Source organism: Antedon mediterranea, chromosome 3, assembly GCF_964355755.1.
Source record: "Antedon mediterranea chromosome 3, ecAntMedi1.1, whole genome shotgun sequence".
NCBI lineage: Eukaryota > Metazoa > Echinodermata > Crinoidea > Comatulida > Antedonidae > Antedon > Antedon mediterranea.
In genome coordinates this window covers 19,475,343-19,494,816 of record NC_092672.1, presented here as the reverse complement: position 1 = coordinate 19,494,816, position 19,474 = coordinate 19,475,343, and the positions used below count along the sequence as shown (strand labels likewise).

At 30.5% G+C, this 19,474-nt stretch overlaps 1 protein-coding gene across 1 annotated transcript in view; it reads right to left on the bottom strand.

Annotated features, from left to right (window-relative positions):
• The window catches only part of LOC140045020 (uncharacterized), a 164,110-nt gene that overhangs the window by 21,867 nt on the left and 122,769 nt on the right, over nucleotides 1–19,474 (bottom strand). Inside the window, exon 4 of the mRNA XM_072089756.1 lies at nucleotides 13,453–13,551. Within this exon, the coding sequence (XP_071945857.1) occupies nucleotides 13,453–13,551 (99 nt within the window). The remainder of the gene's footprint in view (nucleotides 1–13,452; nucleotides 13,552–19,474) is intronic.

Genomic DNA, 19,474 nt, shown 5'->3' with positions numbered 1-19,474 from the left:
ATAATTGATATTTTGTGGATAAATTAATGTTTGAATTTAAAATTTAATTTAAAAGAATGAACAGTCTGTTAAGAAATATTAAACTTTACAAAATGATTAAAGTTGATCTTTTTATATTGTGATTTCCAAATAATATACTGTTGACATTATTGCTTATACTTGAATGAATGCTATAAAGATAAGCATTGATAATCTGTCATTGTCCTAAAATATGAAAAACTGTAGCAACACCAACATTACAGTGGGTAGATTTATATTTAAACGAGTTTGTTATTGTCTTATAATGATGAAGAAGATGAATAAATAAAACAATGATAGAAGATGGAATCATTTTAATTATACTACAGACTGTGCAAAGCAATGATGATCACTGCTGTTACCTATTTAATAAAGCATTCCATAATATTAACAATAATGCTTACATTTTATCATCATTCCTGATGATGATCAAATAAAGTTTGAATACACTAAAAAATACAATCAATTATGAATGATTTAGCCTATAGAATATATTGGGGTTTTTTAAAAGAGAATAGCAAATCTCAATTTAACTTAACAGTTTGGCATATTATCAATATTATTAAATTACAGTACACTATTAATAAAATTTAAATAAGTGTGAGGAGTATTATTGATTAATAAATAACTATATTATTCCATGTAAATTTGAAATAACTAATAGTGCTTAAAATATTATAATTTACATTGTAGAAAGTTTATCAAGTGTAAACAAACTTAGTGATGATTTTGATGAATAAGAAAGCTTGTAATTAAGCTTGTAATTAAGTAATTACAGGTGGAAAGGTTAACTATCTTATATAATTATTATTTTTTGACAATTATGTTTAGCTTTGATCATTTGACATTGCTGCAAAAGGGCATTTTTTAATTAAAAAAAGAAGAAAGAACACTGACAGATACACCATCTATAGTATATAAATCATAGAATAAGATAGAAGAAGATAAAATAAATAAAATCAAAATGTTAATTAATTTCACATTTCCTTTATAATCAAATTTTGAAGATGGGTGACTTTTTAATCTATTAGCTACATTGTATATTTTAATGGTAATAAAAAAAATTAAAATAAAGCATTTACAGTATTACGCACTCATATACCGTATATATACGGTATATTTTATATACGGTATATTTTTTGGCAGCAGAAATGGGTCTCATAAAAAATATACCGTATATATATGCGGTATATATACCGCATAAATATCCCCATCGTTTGTGGATATTATACGGTATATTCCAAAATATACCGTACTGTATATTTCGTACCCCGTTTCTGCTGCAATCAAAATATACCGTATATGTGACCCGGCCCATGACACGAGCTCAAAAACTAACAGAGCGTGACGCGTTTGTTTGGTTTTTCTGCTGCATTGACACACGTGTATAATAAGCAAGCAACAGATCAAAATATCAATGTGGACTGAAGAAATAACTATTTTTGCAATTCAATTGTGGGGAGAAGCGAAGGTTGGGGGGAGACTACATGGCAACAGAAGAGATACCGAGATTTACAAAAGTATCTCAAACAAAATAAAAGCAGAATTTGTGGTAGACTTAATAACGCCAAAGTTATCGGCAAATGTCGTCGTCTTCTTTGCATGGATGTACTGTAGTCAATGCCCATTCTACATTTCTAGATTGTTTGTGCGATGTAAATTCGTTGCCACTTCTGCTCATTAGATTTAAAATAGAAAGCAATGCTAAGACGTTTTGAGAAACCATCATTGTTTTGTTTTTGTCATGTAACCTCACTACACGAGACTCTAGGTCAATCCATACTTCCGTCTCACAAAATGCATTTTGGGTAATGAAAGCCAACTTTTTTTACAGCCCACCCACGAAGTATGTGCAGCGGAAACGGTGCACGAATTTCATATACGGTATATATACGGTATATTTATACGGTATATTTGGGATTGGCAGCAGAAACGGGGCCTATGGTATGTAAACACATCTGAGCTGTACGACCATCTTTCACATATTTTGTACATTCAAATCCTGGACACAAAACGTAACAAAACAAATTTGGCCTATTCAGTTTTCTTTAAAACTGTCCTTATAACCATGGTGATATAAACAATGGTTTGCAATGACATTACATTTGTTTTACTGTCAAATTCATCAGAAAGGCATTCAAACAATGTTTTATTTCAGAGAGATGAAGAAAACTAAGTTTTAGATTTAGCAGACAAGTTTTATTTAACACTCAAATTTAAAATTGATCAGGACAAATTGTTATACTATAGGACTTGTTTTATAGTCTAGACAATTTGAGGAACATTATTTCCTTTAAAAACTTGCTAGTAGTAATACACCGTTATGCTCTCGTGATAAAAAAAATAATCATGTCAATCTTTTCTTTAATTTTGATAAAGTTACTAAGTATGAGACTGATTTTCACATAATTAAAAGCTAAAATTAGAATAAATTTACTTATTTCACAATATTGGATCATTTATTGACAAAGTTGAGGACATTTTGAAAAACCTGACTTTAAAATAAATTAAGAGGTCTGCAGCCAGTTACCATTTGCAGCCATTGAAGAAATACATAATTTTTTTCATTAATTCATTTTAAATACTGTATTAAATTTATATTTTTTTTAAACCAGTGATCATCGACTGAATTTTCTGAAAAATTTACATATAATTATATTCAATCAACTTTCTTTCTATAGCTAGCTGTTGTTGAAAACATCAACATCATAACTTTAAATTGAAGAATATAATAACATTGCATAAAATAAGATAAGAAAATGTTTTCAAATAATGGCTTAAATGTAAATGAAAGATAATATATAAATAAAGTCAAAGAATAAAACAAATAAAATATGTATGCCAGCACAATAGATGAGAAGTGAGAGAGGATTCTTGTAAAGTACTTTACCCACATCTAGGATATTAAAAAGGTACAATAAGAAGACTACCTTTTAGGTAGTTATGTTCATTATGTTCAAATATAATTATGATGCTTGCAAATTATTCTCTGCATTTCTTTAAATTTAAAACAGTTTAGCTATCCATTTTTTTCATTTGAAACAGGTAAATATAATATGAATTAGTATACATGGAGGCCTTTATATTTAACACAGGCCGGGTAGTGGGATATTATACTACAAGAGATGGTGTACAGTAGGGCGATAGAGCAAAGACCAAAGCTTTCAAGGCACATCCGTAGAACAATAATGCTCTTATGAGCAAATGTAATTTGGTTTTATCTACAGTAATTATATGCTGTAATTTGTTGAAATGTGCCACAATTATATTTGACAAACCTGTCATTAAAAAATATAAACTAATGTATTGTATTTGTTGTATACAGTATGTATTAATGTAAATCATTAATATAATAAATAAGGTTTAAGATGAGTGAAGATTTTGTATCTATAATTACAACATTAAATCAGACAAAATCTTTACTACTCCAATTTGTAGATTTTATGAAAAATGAATCTAGACTTTTTAAATTGGAAAAAAAAGTTATTATATTTTGTTAAATATATGACTTTACATCACTTGCAACATTCACATCTGATCCTGCCTTGATCAGGCACATACATATGAGGTTGTGACCAGCTTGGGTTAAAATATTAAGCACATAGAGGTTATTATATTTCACATAGTATAGATAATTATCATACCAAACATCATGTTCTTATTCTCAGAGTCATACTGTATTTTAGTAAACTTTGTTATACTGTAATTTAAAAAAACAAACTCAAAGGTAACATTTTTTTCTCTTTTAAATTCCTAATAATAAAGTACAACAATTTGTACAGGTAATGTGATAATGAGGACACTTCCTTTGATTATTGTGTTTGCATACCAGATGGTTATTTGCATACCTGATGGTTATGCCAAGTCAGACAATTCAGAATGAAAACAAATTAGATTAACAATGGATATAAACCAGCTCAGAGTCTGTCAGAAGATTTCTTAGTGTTAGTATCAATAGATCAGCACTAGTTTGCCTTGTGTTACAGAAGTTGTGTTGACGTATTACAATATTACTAAGAATAAGCAAGGAGCAATGAATTAACATGGAAATCTGTCAAATCAACCCGCTTCAGAACCACTTTGATTTCTTGTAAGCAAAGATTCATTGGAGATGATGACACAATAGTATTGTGCATGCTCAGAAGGAACCAGTGGTCTGAATTTGTGGCATAAAACATGAACGAGAACTTCACTTTGCTGTTGAATCTATAAATCCAAGTTAATTCTGTCAGTGAAAAAACATCCTAATGTCGAGTCTATGCCATTGTTTGTACTGTACAGTATGTATCCTATGAAATGTGGGGTTAATTAAAGGGGGATTCTGGGTTTAAAATTGCTTTTAAATATCGTTTATTTATTAAATAAAAAATATTATAACAATATAGACATGTCAGAATGAAGAAATAATAACGAGATATTAAAAAAATAAAATTTCATATACATTTTAGGGTAAATTCATGGAAAGTCTGTTTTTCAGCAGCTTAGGGAAGCTCATTAATATTCATGAGATATTCACAAAATCACGTCATCAGTGGATTCCAAACTCGCGACGTCATGTACGTTGTGTTTGTCAACTAAATTTACATCTCTCTCCCCTGTCAAACGACGACCACCCGATCATTGTGAAATACATTTTTTGTAGATTTTCTAAGCTAGGCCTAAAGTGTAATAATAACAGTAGTAGCATATATTTATTTGACATTTAATGAAATACAAATTTAGTAAAGATTACGGAGTCACAATATACTATTTTTATACCTCGAATAGTACAGATCGTATTATCGGCTTCACGTACTGGGCTAGGCCTAGCCTAAATCATTTTTTTTCATGGGTGAGAGCCATTCTGACTAAAACATTGGGGCCCATGGGCCTAGCTAGCCTACTACTAAACGATTGGCCCACTACTAAACGATTGGCCCATAAATAACAAAACTCAGTGGATTCCAAACCCATCCTATCAACCAAACTCCTAAACAATCTAAACCTAAAACATTCTACAAAATCGGCTGTAAATATCGCCGTCCGCACGTATGGTGTCCTGATCGTCTAAGTAGGCCTAAAATAGGCCTAGAGGCCTAGTTTACTCTCCAAAAAAGCGGATACTACTGCATCAAGCAAGTAGACCAAGTACTAGGTATAGCCGATCCGGCCCAGTTAAAAATTGAGCTAGCTAGTGTAGTAGACCCTATGCGAATTGATACTACCAGGCCTTTTACTAGGCTACACTTCTTAAAATTAGCAATACTTATGTTTACAAATATTCCAACTCTCTCATTCGAGCTATCAATCAATCAATCAATTTATTTGGAAATTGCACCTTTACATCGGTGGCACACACAGGAAGTGGTGCATCCATATTGAACACAATTAACATAAAATGACGGATACGGATACTTAAGCTAATTTGAATTAAAATTAGTACTATATACTGTGGCAATATTTGTCTGACATGAGTTGATACATTTTAGTTAAATATATTTATATATATATACATAAAGAGGAAGTAGTAACAAAAATATTTGTTGATGACGATATTAAAATTATCATGATAGTTAATATTGAAATGGTTTCATATACAGTATAGTATATAATACTATATTATCTATACCATTCCGGTAGGTCGAGTCGACCTTCAATCAAATACTGTACATCGTTCATGTTGTAATTATAGACGGGGTATACTCGACCCGACCAGTTTGGTATTGTATACTGTATCTGCTTATCACGTGACGATGCCAGGCATGGGCAGGTAAAGCACGTGTATCGTCGTCTCGCTCTCCTCTCGCTCAGCAGGAATGTATACGTTACGCTTCATTGATTTTGAAGGCTTTCCCTAAGTCAGTGCGAAAATCGGCAAACGTAAAGTGCAAACATATCTAATTTTTCACTGTTTTGATGAATTTTCATAGAACATTGACTTTATAAATGGGAAGACCGACTAAAATTACATCAGATAAGTATAATTTTACAAAAGTAATTGATATGGTTAATGATAACGAGTCGTCGGAAGATTGACCATTTCACGAATTTCCTATTCTGTAACACAGTGTCATATCGCCGTAGCTGCACTTGTAATCTGGCCTCATTTCACAGCCTTCGTTCTGCTTCACTGGGCGCTTATATAAATTGAAACTTTTACCGTTCAAGAGACAAACAAATATATTTTACATTTTTTACTATTCATTTTAAACCCGGAACCCCCCTTTAAAGGGTTATAAACACCATTGTCCATACATATGAAAAACAATGTTGTAATTATTTATAATTTATGGATTTCATTGTTGTTAGGCCACTCTCAACATTGGACGAAAAAAAAAAATACACATTTTTTACCCAAAAAAAATTATGTGGCAATATTTCTAGCTGCTAAAATGTTTAGCAAATTAGGGCGAGTAGACTATATGTAAAGTAATGTACAGTACATTTGCCTTAAATTTGTTTTGATCAAAATTACTGGTTGACGTGTCATTATTGAAATTAAAATATTTTGTTTATACTGGGCAACCTCTTCAGTCAAAGATTGGTCTCCAAGAGGGCCCAGTTATGATCAGTGGCTGTGATGTATAGTACAATAAATTATCTAATTTAGAAATTTAAACTTTAATATGCTGCATTAGCAGTAATGCTATTAGACAGAAACTAAGAAGGTTTATTATTTACTAGTGAATTTAAAAACTGAACATGTCATATAAACACTACACAGCAGCCTATCCCTATTTTGGAATAATAGTGGCATTCAAGCTTCCCTCTTCATAATATTTAAGTCTTGATATCCTATTTGTTATCAAAGTATTTTAGTGATGAGTTGACCAGCATCCTGTTTTCACAGTAAAGTAGACCTACATGTTAAGTATAAGCCCACCATTAATAATTTGAATTCTAACAATCATCAATGTTTAAATATGCAGTCAGCAGACAGTTAAATATGCCATAAAGCAGACTAAAGATCTATTGTATTGGTTTTTCCATTTTTTATTTATATAAGTTTGATGACCATCTGATCTCTAATGGTTTCAATAATTGTCAAATTCATTTATCAAAAATGATATCTTTGAAATGCTACAAGGGGTATTTCATCTATGATATCCAAACAGATTTCTAGTCTTAGAATTGATTTGAATACCTTTCAAATTGGCAGCACTACGCACAATTTAACTTTTATTTAAAGACAATTTAAATTTAAAAGACAAAATCAATAACCAATTTTAAATAACCCAAAAGTAGGCAAATATTGACCAACAATGACTATAATGATGAGTAGCAAACCAATCTATATTACAAAACTTAAAATGTGTTACTCTGACTCTTCCTAAACCAGAAGACTGATAGCTAGCGCCTTTTGAGCTGGGGCACCGTTTGATTCCCCTTTATCTATTAAGCTATGTTAAAACAGCAAGTTTGTGCGAAAAATGTGTTTTTGACCAATTTTTTTACAAGCTGTCGAATGCTATGTCTGTGAAGTTGGTTACTAGTTCCTAGTTCCTTATTCAAATTGAATTAAAGGGACAGTGACAAATATTTTTAAAAACAGATTTTAATATGTAATAACTATCTAATTGAGTGGTTATTGCATCAACATGTTAGCCTTGACCTCCTCTACTTCTTCCGGTCAAAGTTCAATAACATTTTATGCATTTACGCCCTCTACGGCGAATAAGTAACTAGCTTTTATGGACATTATAACACTTGACCTACTTAATATTTTCAACATATTTTGGTATCCCTTGACCTACTTTACCATTTGCCACCCTAGTTCCGCGAACTTTTTTGCATCTACGCCCTCTACGGTGAATAAGAAACTGGCTTTACGTACGTTATAACACTTTACCTACTTAATTTTTTCAAAAATGTTGGTATAAATCAATCACCCTTGACCTACTTTACGATTTGCCACCCCAGTTCCGCAAACTTTTTTGCATCTACGTCCTCTATAAGTAACTGGCTTTTATGAACGTTATAACACTTGACATACTTAATTTTTTTTTTTTTAATTTACTATGAATCGATCACCCATGACCTACTTTACCATTTGCCACCCCAGTTCAGCAAACTTGTTTGCATCTACGCCCTCTACGACGAATAAGTAACTGGCTTTTACGAACGTTATAACACTTGTTATAGGTGATAATTTAAGACATTTCAAAATTTGCTATACAAAGCACAACAACCACAAAAAAATTTGAAATTGTTCATAATATTATCATGTTAATAATATGGGCTCATATTTTGGTATATCATGTAATAAAACCCATTTTGTCAAAAATTGTCATTAAATCTTAATATATTATTTATTCATTTTTATAGGGTAGGCCTGCTTTGCTCATGTACACTCTAGTATAAATTAACTTACAATAACAGGTTTTTTATAATTTAATAACATTGGCCTGTTTTTTTGTTTTTATATTTTAAGAAATGACAAAAAATAATTTAAAGTTTGCTCGAGATACTTTACTGTCAGCGTAAATATATTCTTTAGCTAAAAATACAAGGCCTACTGTACAAATAAGATTTTGGAGTCAGATGAAATGTAAAAATAAACCTAGTGATTATCCTTCTGTAATGTATCATAAAATTGCTTCAATTCTACTGTTTATGACAAGGCTTCATCATTTAATGAACTTTTTCACTCTTTAACGTTTGTGATTCACAAGGGTCGCCTGAATGTCCGCATCTGCCGGATTACAACTTAGATAGTCTTCAATTACAATATCCATCCAATAATTGTTTTAAATTTACTTGAAAGCATCAATGTTTAAAAAAGTTATAGGATACAATGAAATAAGTTTTTATTCTTAAAAACATGCAACACAGGACCCTTAGATTGCTAGCCGACCGTCTTAATCATCAAGCTACAACTCTATTCTCAATTGTCTCAATGTTGAGAAATGCCAATTTATGTCTATTTTGCTCTTTTAAAAAAAAGGAAATTTTGTTCCGTTATGCTTTAAATATACAGGACCTAGAGTTAATAAAGATTTTAATCAAAATTTACAATTTAATTTGTGCTACTATGTTAAGGCAACTTCTATTATATTACAGTAGTTAAATTTTCAATAACCGATTATTAATCTTTTAATTATTTAATTTTGTATATTTATGTATAGGTCCCTTATACTAAGAGACTTTTTAGTAAGCTTGTACAAATGTTTTACTTGGTGCAATATTTTTTGTATTTTGTTGTTTTAATTTACAGTATGTCTTAATTGCTCTTTACCCCTTTAGCACCTAAAGCGCCCAAAACCACCCTGCGTATTACTACCTAAACATCGCTTATGCAAATAGAAGGCACAAAAGATGGTGTAATATTCTATAAGGGGATTTTCAAGCTTTACGTCACTGTTTTTCGTTAGTTGCTAGGCTTCGCAGAACGAGAGCTACATCGTGTTTAAAAGCCAGGGCGGTTATAGTAATTGTTTTGCTTTATTTGCCAATGACCATGTGCTTTGTTCTGTTCTGTATCTGTTTATTGGTCGAATGAATAAATGAAATGAAATAAAATAACAAACATTTAAAAACTGTGTTGTACAATTCAAGTTCTCATTTTAGCATTGAATGATGAAATCTTTTACTCACATCAAAAATATTGTGTTTTATGTGTATATAAGATCATGCCTGCACAAACGTGAAGTGCATTTGCTAATACAAACAGTTCATTACAAGTTTTAATAGATGATTTTGAGAATTTTATTTGATACAAATAATAAGTGTTGTTCATAATTATTTCAGAATAAAATTATTCATACTATTTTGGCATATTATTACACATTTATTGATCAATTCTGGTTTTTTTTAAACATTTTAAGAATGTTATTCGATTATAAGTAAAATAAAGAGTGAAATTTCAGATTAACATATAATGAATAATAATGAATGTATGACTTATTTTTAACATTTTGCGCCATGCAGGCATATCTGATTGCAGATTTCAGTACTGCCCACTTGAGCAGCAACATGTAATGCTGTATGACCATTCTATTGAATATATTAAACATTAACAATATTACAAAACATACAGTACAACATGTTAATACGTAATACAATAAAATGATTAAATATCTTATAGTTTTATACAACTATTGAATAATAAATGATTATCTTGCATTCTGATCTACTTGTCCTATTTACCCACAACAATGTCTTCAGTTAATTTTCTAAACAATACATTTTTAAATATTGTTTTATAAAACATGTACAATTTGTTGTTTTGTGTGAGCTATTCCGATTTGTTTTACATTTGAAAATATACATTATGCTTCTATCGGTTAATAAAAATTGCTTCTTACTTATGGCATTTTGTTTGTTCTATATGCATAGATAGAATATTGATCAAAATAAATATAAGGCCAAAGAAAATAAATAAAGCAAAACTATTTAAGGCAAAAAATAGCAGACAAAATATTTGACATTCTTTTTTTTTACTATTTAGTTTTAGTTATCTGTGATATGCTTTGAAATATTTTGATAAGGTGCAATATAAATGATTTATGTATGTACTGTATATAATATGCACCCAAAAAAAATAATATTAATAATTGACAATAAAGAAGCAAATGAAACAAAACTGTTAGAATGACGTTAGATCTATTTGACATTTGAAAATAATTTACATTAGACAACAATTTATCAGATTTACTTTAATGTGTGTGTGTGTGTGTTTATCTAATGAATTAATTGTCATCATGACATTTTTATTAAGATCAGTATGTAGAGGAATCATTATGAAACAAATAAATTCACTTTAATCAGAGATATTATGTACTGTGATCTGATCAATAGAACAGTAATAAGTGACACAAAGCTACTCCACAGTAGTTAAATACAATGATTACCTCTATGATCTTATAGCATTAGCTGTGATTGAACATGAAAAATTAAATTAGACTCAACATTTTTTAACAATTTGCAACTATTGATGATTTGGTCCTCCTAATCCTATTATTAAAAATAGGCGTACATATCATACATCACATACCTTCTACTATAGATAAGTAAAAACATTACTTTATTGGAGATAAAATTGATGAAAATGTACAGAATAATGGAATGCTATATGATATTATAATAATGAAATTTGTCTCACAATAAAACTTTATAAATCATATTGAACATTTATTTAAATTAAAAATGTCCTCATTGTTTGTATATAATCCTGTTTTACTGTTTCACTATTGTTGTAATATCCTGTAATTATCACACTTCTCACACAAATTATTAGTTACAAAGTGACAGGTTATTCCGAAGTGATACAAACTTGTTATAAAGTGCATTGTTTATTACAAAGTGTGACAGTATATATCTTCTTGATATGATACTTCATAATTGTTTTCATCATCATTGTGTTCATTATACAGTACATGCTATACCTTTTCATCTATGTATGTTGTCAGAGAATATGACTAAAAATCTCTTCGGTAAGGCTTTAAAGAGATGATACTTTAGACATTAAATCTGTTACTTGTGTTGGATATTTGATGTGGGCATTTTAATTCATAGAAACAATTCTGTTATCTATTGCCTGCTTGAATTATATGTAATTAGCATTGGTTATTGACAGAGTTGTACAATTGGAATCTTGTAGACAATCAATTGATCGTGCTAAGAGCTGCTTATTATGTAGCCTACTACAGTATGCACATAAACAACTAGGAAGACACTCCGAGAGTGCATACCTCCGCCTACTGTAAAATTCTTCTACATCAGATTTAGTCACCGGAAAGTGTGTGTCTTATAATGCTGTGTGTGATTTAGGCTAATTTCACTACAAGCATGTGTATGCGAGTTTGGTGTAAAGGTTATGTAACCCGCCTTTCAATTAACAATAGCTTCAGTTGACTAACAATAGAACAGCAACGCGAAAAACACACGGGTGAATTTGAAAAGAAATAAGCCTTTTCAACTACTCGCATCAAAAAACCTGTATATTAAAGCCCCATTCCCTACGTTTTTTAGATCTAATTTAAGATCACAAACTATATTTAATGTAAAAATAATACTATATGGTCCTATTGCGATAACTTTTTTCGTCTTTAAACGGTTAAAAATGTGAAAAATAAATCGATTTTAATAATTATAGCGGCCCGCTATAAATCCCAAAATGCATTGCGCGCGGATTGATATTTTTGTTTTTCACCTGTAATTCGCCCACTTTTCGATCGATCGTGAAGCCAAAACAAATGGAAGACTCCTAACTTTTCAGCGAAAATACCGGGTGTTCCCCAATTTGTATCAACGGAGTCTGGCAAAAATAGAAAGACAATTAATGCAGCAACTATACAACGTCAGGCTAGGTATATAGCTAGCGTACGATGTTCGTACGTTACCGATGTTTACCAGCTAGGCCTACAAAACTAAGCCTAGCTAGGCTAGGCCTGAGACCGTCCACGAGAGGTCGATCGCCGCGAGCTACTTAGGTAGTGCATTGTTTCTCACTTTTTATCATAATTTACCATAAAACGTACATTTAAGACAAGGAATGACATGGTTTAATGTTTTTAAAGTGATATATATGTATTATTTTCCAAAAAACGTCCAAAATTGCAGGGAAGGGGTCTTTAAATCTAATTATGTTTTTAAATCACAAATAATAACTCTTGACTCTTGTACAAAAATGAAGTTTTTTGGACAAGTAGTTCGAGAAAATGCAATTTTAATTTACTTTACTAGATGGTACGCGAGCGAATCGTGCCCACAGATGGTTCTCGAATACACAGTAATTTCAGCGTAACAAAACTGGCGATTTCAAATGTACGTACCACAGGACTACAATACATTGTCATTTACAGAAACGAATAAATAGACACGATGATTTATGTAGTCAACTAAAATTAGCACCCTGGGAATTAATAATCAATAGCAAAAATATTTAAAAACTGTGGTGTAAAATTCATTTCACACTTTATTTCTAAAGCAGCATTCGGCAATGAATTATGGAAAATAAATGTGTATATTATTGAATACACATATTAATGTTATGGTATAACAGTGTGTAAACAAGTAACTTGAAGTATACATGTTCTTAATAAAAAAATTTGATTGCAAATTTAAACAGAATAGTATGAGAATTTGTAAAAAAAGAAGAAAATAAGTTATTACGCATGTGTTTATAACTTATAATATTCATCATTTCTTTATTGACCTATATATACACACCAGTATTGTGTTATTCTATTCATTTTAAGAATGTACAAGATATATTTAAAATATGTTTGTTATGAGAATTGGTATTATTATAACATAACTACAATAGTATAATAACATGGATACTACAGTAGTGTATTGTCAACTAAATTAATCTTCCCATAGAGATATTATATATGATTTTCCTAAAGTCTTATAGTGGTGGTAGCATCTAAATTCTAAAAACAATAGTTTCAATTTATTGATTTATTTCACTGAAGGTTTAAATTAATGTTATAAACTGTGTGTATGACTTACATTATTCTGCATATTGACATCAGCTCCACCATCTAAGACCAGTTGGCAGATGGTTGTATTACCTGCTAGAGCAGCACACATTAATGCTGTATCGCCATCCTATTGAAAATATTAAATAATAAATAAGGTTACAAAACATGTACATCATATTCCTTAATATCTAACAAAAAAAAATGACTAATAATCTTATAAATATCCTTAATTTAATAAAAGTTAATATTTTTTTCAATATTGACAACAATCAACTTTAAATGATTTTTATTTCCACAAAGCATTGTAAAATGTATTATTATTATACTATCTATATCATCTATATGATAAATTTTATTTTCAAATAGTTGGATTGAATGCAAACTATTGTGTAAAGAAAAGCTATCCTACATGTTTTAAACAATTTTCTTTATAGGATTATTAAGTGTAATTATAGTATAAAACTATAACATTTATTTTAAATTTCAAATTGTGTTGTAGCTGTTATTAATAAGACAGGTTTTCACTATTCAATTGCACCACTCCAACTTGTAATAGGCATACTTGTTGATAATCATTTAGGCATGGAGATATCTCCATGATTTAGGCCTACTGTTTATTAGTGTGTGTTTGTGGTAGGCATTATGTGTGTGTATTCAATTACACCACTCCAACTTGTAATAGCTTGTTTATAATCATTTAGGCCTACTGTATTAGTTTGTGTTTTGTGTGTAAGGCATTTCTATTTTGTACATCACAATTGTTGACAATGTAATCATAACCTCTCCTTTTATTCAGAATTATTTAGTATATATTTTCTTTCATATTATTTTGTCGTGTAAAAAATATAAATCTAATAAAATTGTTAAATCAATAAAATTAATCAATTAAAACTTAATGTCTTTATAACAAACATTGTATATACTAATTTTCAGCATTGCTTTGATATACATTTAGAATCTATGAAATGATAAGACAGTATGTTATCATCATAAATTAAGACAAATTAGGCCTGAACATAACATACTAATTATGTGCCAGTTAAATGAGCAATCATTTTTTAAGCTTAGTTTATTGTGATTATTTGCCATCATTTATACAAGTTTAATTTGTTGAACCAGTTTACTATGTATTAGTGCATATAGTGATACTAGTGTGTCTTAATTATATTATCACAATTATTATGAATTGTAATGTATACCATCTACCAGTCATAACCCTAATCTATTTCATTCAAAATTAAATAAGATTATTATAGTTATACACATTTTTTTTTGTGAACTAGGTTTGTTTATTATCACTCTCACACTCACAGTGCTAAAACATTTATAAAATTATACCATAAGGTTGATTATTGAGAACATCCATCTTGAAATAAATGAATCCATATCATATGGCCGAGCGGTTAAGGCAGGGACGCCGTTTACCGTACCTAAAGAGCCAACAACAACATCGGCAAGGGTTCGAGGCCGACTCGCTCCTAGTTCTGGTGGTGGAACAAGTCTTCTCGGATAAGGACTATAAACCGTAGGTCCAGTGTACACAGTTATAACCTGTGTGTACTTTAAAGAACCCAGTTCATTATTCGAAAAAGAGTAGGGAGTTACCCCGGTGAACTGGTTCACACAATAGCCCCTGTATCAGGGGGATTACCACCTATCTGATAGGACAGTGATTAATTCACTATTGGTAATCCTTGGCCACATTGCCTAAAGACATAAAATAAAAATAAATAAATAAAATCCACAAAATCCCTCTTGAATCTCTAAAAGAAAGAGGATAAACATAGTTCTTGGTATCAATTTCTATAGTTTATTTACAATGTGCCTACTGATGTGTAGAGTTCACCAATAACTTTAAATATTTCAGAATCTGAAAGGGTTTCTCATTTATTTCAAAACTAAATTTCAAACACAACAGAGACACAAACATGCAGTACAAATAATAAATATAGAACAAAGTAAGAGTAAAACAACATTATATTAAATATCATTTTTATAGAATTTTTAAAATGTTGAGAGGATTAATGTTTAATATTTTAAGATTTGAGTGTCATAAGGACTAAATATCAATCAATTTATTTGTAATTAAAATATTCTTATGTTTCCTCATCTTTATTGTTTCAAATTAATTAATCAAATTTCAGCATATCACCGGGCAGTTTAAAACTCATGTTCTGTGCCTGTTGCGGTTTATCTTTCTGTCATGTTGCTCAATCTTAAGCTATGTCTACACTATCACTACATAAGTTTGACAAAAAAAGTGTGCTCTATGCCCAAATATCATCATCACCATGTGCACATCGCATTTATTTCTCGCATACAGTTTGATAGTGGTAGACAGAGCTTTATAATGATCTACAGTAGTTCAAAATTTTGAAAGTTATGTAATATTATATAATGGGTGTGGCTTTAGTAATGGCATCATTATATTGTTCAAATTATATTTTATATAGTTCCGTGGTTTTGTACATGTCAGCTTTAATTTAATACCAAACATGCCATATTAATTTGATTTCTTAAATTTTCCCACGAAGTTTGTAATATATAATGGCTGTGTCTTTGATAACGTCATTATATTGTGAAATTATATTTTTCTCATAGTTAGTGGTATTGTACATGCCATAAGCTATAATTTAATACCAAACATGCCATATTTATTTATTTCTTTAATTTTTTCACAAAGTTAAGTAGTATATAATGGGTGTGGCTTTTATGACGTCATTATATTGTGAAATTATATTTTCCTCATGTAAGTGGTATTGTACATCTATTAAGCTATAATTTGATACTAAACTTGCCATATTTATTTATTTCTTTAATTTTTTCACGAAGTTATGTATACAGTATATTGGGTGTGGCTTTTATGACGTCATATTGTGAAACTATATTTTCCTCATGTTAGAGGTATTTTACATGTCATAAGCTATGATTTGATACCAAACTTGACATATTTATGTAATTTATATTTTTTAAATATTTTTACATAGCTACATAATATATTAAAAAAGGGCATGGTCAAAATGACGTTATTAAATTGTTCGAATTTTTGGGCACCCCTTCTAGAATTGTTAGGTCCTAAAGAAGGTTTCTGCCAAGTTTGGTGCTTTTGTCACAAAGTGTACAAAAAAGGTGCTAAGCAACCTGACTAAATTGTATAAGCCTTTTTAGAAAACGCATAGACAATGCAAATTAACAATGTACTGTTCACTAAAAAATCCTACCTAGGCTAGACCTAGTAGGAGACGACACATTTTAGTGGTTAGCCTAATTTAGCCGGACAAGACGACATGGTGCGCCGAATCGACATCAGAGTGGAGTCTAGTTTTGGCGGCCTAGGCTTACGCTAAATTATTTAATCCTACCTTGGCTTAGCGAATTATAAATACACCGACGTAAAACATAAAAAAATATATGCAAAATCTATATTTCCATGTTAAGATTTAACATAGGCCTAGGCCCAATTATTACGACATGTCACTGTGTAAAGAAAATGGCCCTAGTATTCTGTAGCTAACCCCGACCATAATTAATTTTGAGTGAAAAAAACATGTGCTATACGTATGGGTACTGTTAATTTGGAGAGAGAGTATCACGTTTCATCTCTTGTTATGAGACACAAAATCTAGGTAAACGATCTTTGTCGCGTTTTTGCAGGCTTGCCGTAATATGAAAAACAAAAATTCTAGGTTTGTGCACGATCAACGTTCCGATAACTATATTTAGAATGTTAACGATCTTTTGTTGTCGGCATTGTTTCTGGTTCGACTGGACGTTTTATTTTTAGAAGTTGGCCTAAGCCTATTTACTACTACTAGTTCATTGTGGTTCACCGTGTGGTGCCATCATGTATCTACCGTGGGAAATTTCAATTTATTTATAAATTCGCCGTCAGTCGAGTAGATAAAAAACACCCCGAAGAAAACGATTACGATAAATAATAAATGCTTCAGAGTAATTTACAACTTGGTCCTCCGTCAGTTAAAATTGACTCATTAATTTTGCACACTTGTTACCTCACAAAAAACATTGTAGGGTTGTCTACGAAATGCATTTTTTCGACCTTATTGTGAAGCCCTTTTTTGGGGGGGGGAGGGTCGCTGACCACCACTCATGACATGCTGGTGACATCCTTGTGTATACAACACAGAGCTTGAGCTGATAGGGTCAACATGTTGATAACTACCACAAGTAGTTTGTGTCTAAATTCATTTGCATGATTGGTTCATGACGTATATTTTAAATAGGGAAAATGTTACAAGTCAATCATTACCATTGATGACTGTCATTTGCCTCAGATGGACATAGATGTTCTTATTCAATGGAGTAACATGGGAAATTAATTTTCAAATTATTTCCATATCACGTTCTAAACATTTCATCACATATTTTGATCAGATGAATGGTTGTATCTTTGAGAAAACAAAAACTTGGTGTCAAAATAGCATCAGACTTATGTTGGGATGATCATATCAACAAAATTGTTAAAAAATCCCAGAGGCGGATCCAGCCTTGAAAAATAGGGAGGTGGAAAAGGGGTTTGTGACAAAGTTTGAACAACAGCCTCAGGAACTGGTGGTGGAGGGGTGGCAAAAGGCCTCCAGTGTTCTACCATGTTTTAGGCTGTTTTATTTAAAAGTGGTTAGGTTTTATCAATTTGTTAATGTTATGGTACATTTTATAAGTGGACAATTGAATTGTTTGTATGGGCCCACCGTTTCAAACTGCTGTGTGAAATCTGTTCTTTCATATAACAAAAATACAAAAGCTGATGAGTTAAATTATGTGCCTTTAAAAAGTAATCTATTTTTAAAAGAAAGAGAGAAAAATAGGCAATATTTGTTAATATAAGCATGAATGATAATGTAGGACTTTTTTATATATTATATTTAAAATCAATTTAGTATAGAGCTGAATAATAGTGTGTGTTGTACTATTTCACATAAACCATCATACTTATTTTCATGTTGCAATAGTGTCTGATAGAGTAGGGATGTGGAGTAGGGATAGAGTATACGATGTTTGATTATGTGTAGATGTGTGATTTGTTCTATTATACAAATGATGTTCCGCATAAGGTGATGAAGATAGTAGTTGGGTGTAATGATTTTGTATATCAATTAATTATCCTAGACTGTATGTTATGCGTTAAATATTATTTTAATTTTTATATGTATTTTTAAAGTTTAAATTTATAAATTTTAGGTGATCTTGTCAAAGGTCAAGCGCCTTCAGCCTGCCACGTTTCGATATTCAATATTGAACTTGACCTGACGTGGTTCCACAATATCTTTATATGAAAATGGTAGAGTGGATAGAAACATAAATTAATTTAAATTTAAAATGTTGACCTTAAACTGGTTTTAAACGGAATCGGTTAATGTCTTATCGTATGTATGATTTGGTTTAAATTATGTTCGATAAAAGTGCGTGCGTATAGAATGAAAATGCTCGCATTACAATGTACGTGTGTAATGCTGTTGATATCGTATAATAGATAAAGGAGAAAATAAAAAAGTAGTTTAGGATGTAGAAATAGGAAAAGTTAGTGCAATTTCTTGATTATAATCACAATAATGTTAAGCTTCAATTAAATTAAAATTTTTTTTTTTTTTTTTTTTTTTTTTTTTTTTTCTCATAACACCAAAAAAAAAAAAATACACAAGAGAAAAGCCAAAAATCTAGGAGGGAAGGGGACGAAAAACAAGTTTTGTTTTGTTATGTGGCCTTTTACTAATTTAATAATTTAATAGGCTTGGATTTGGTTCCTAAACCAAAAGATTTCCAATTATAACAATGGTTTCAACTAACATTTAACACAAGGCTATAGGAGCAACTCAAATAATTTTAACTATGATATGCTGATTGGTTAAATTTAAACAACCTAGGATCTTAAAAAAATACAGAGCAATTAATATACAGTACCACCAACAATATGTATAAAATGTGTGTGTATATGTAATTACATATTTTGTCATAATATTATTATGGTTTCAGCCCTTCTATCAAAAGTACCGGGTAATCCTTACAACCTTTCATTTCAGCCCTTCTAT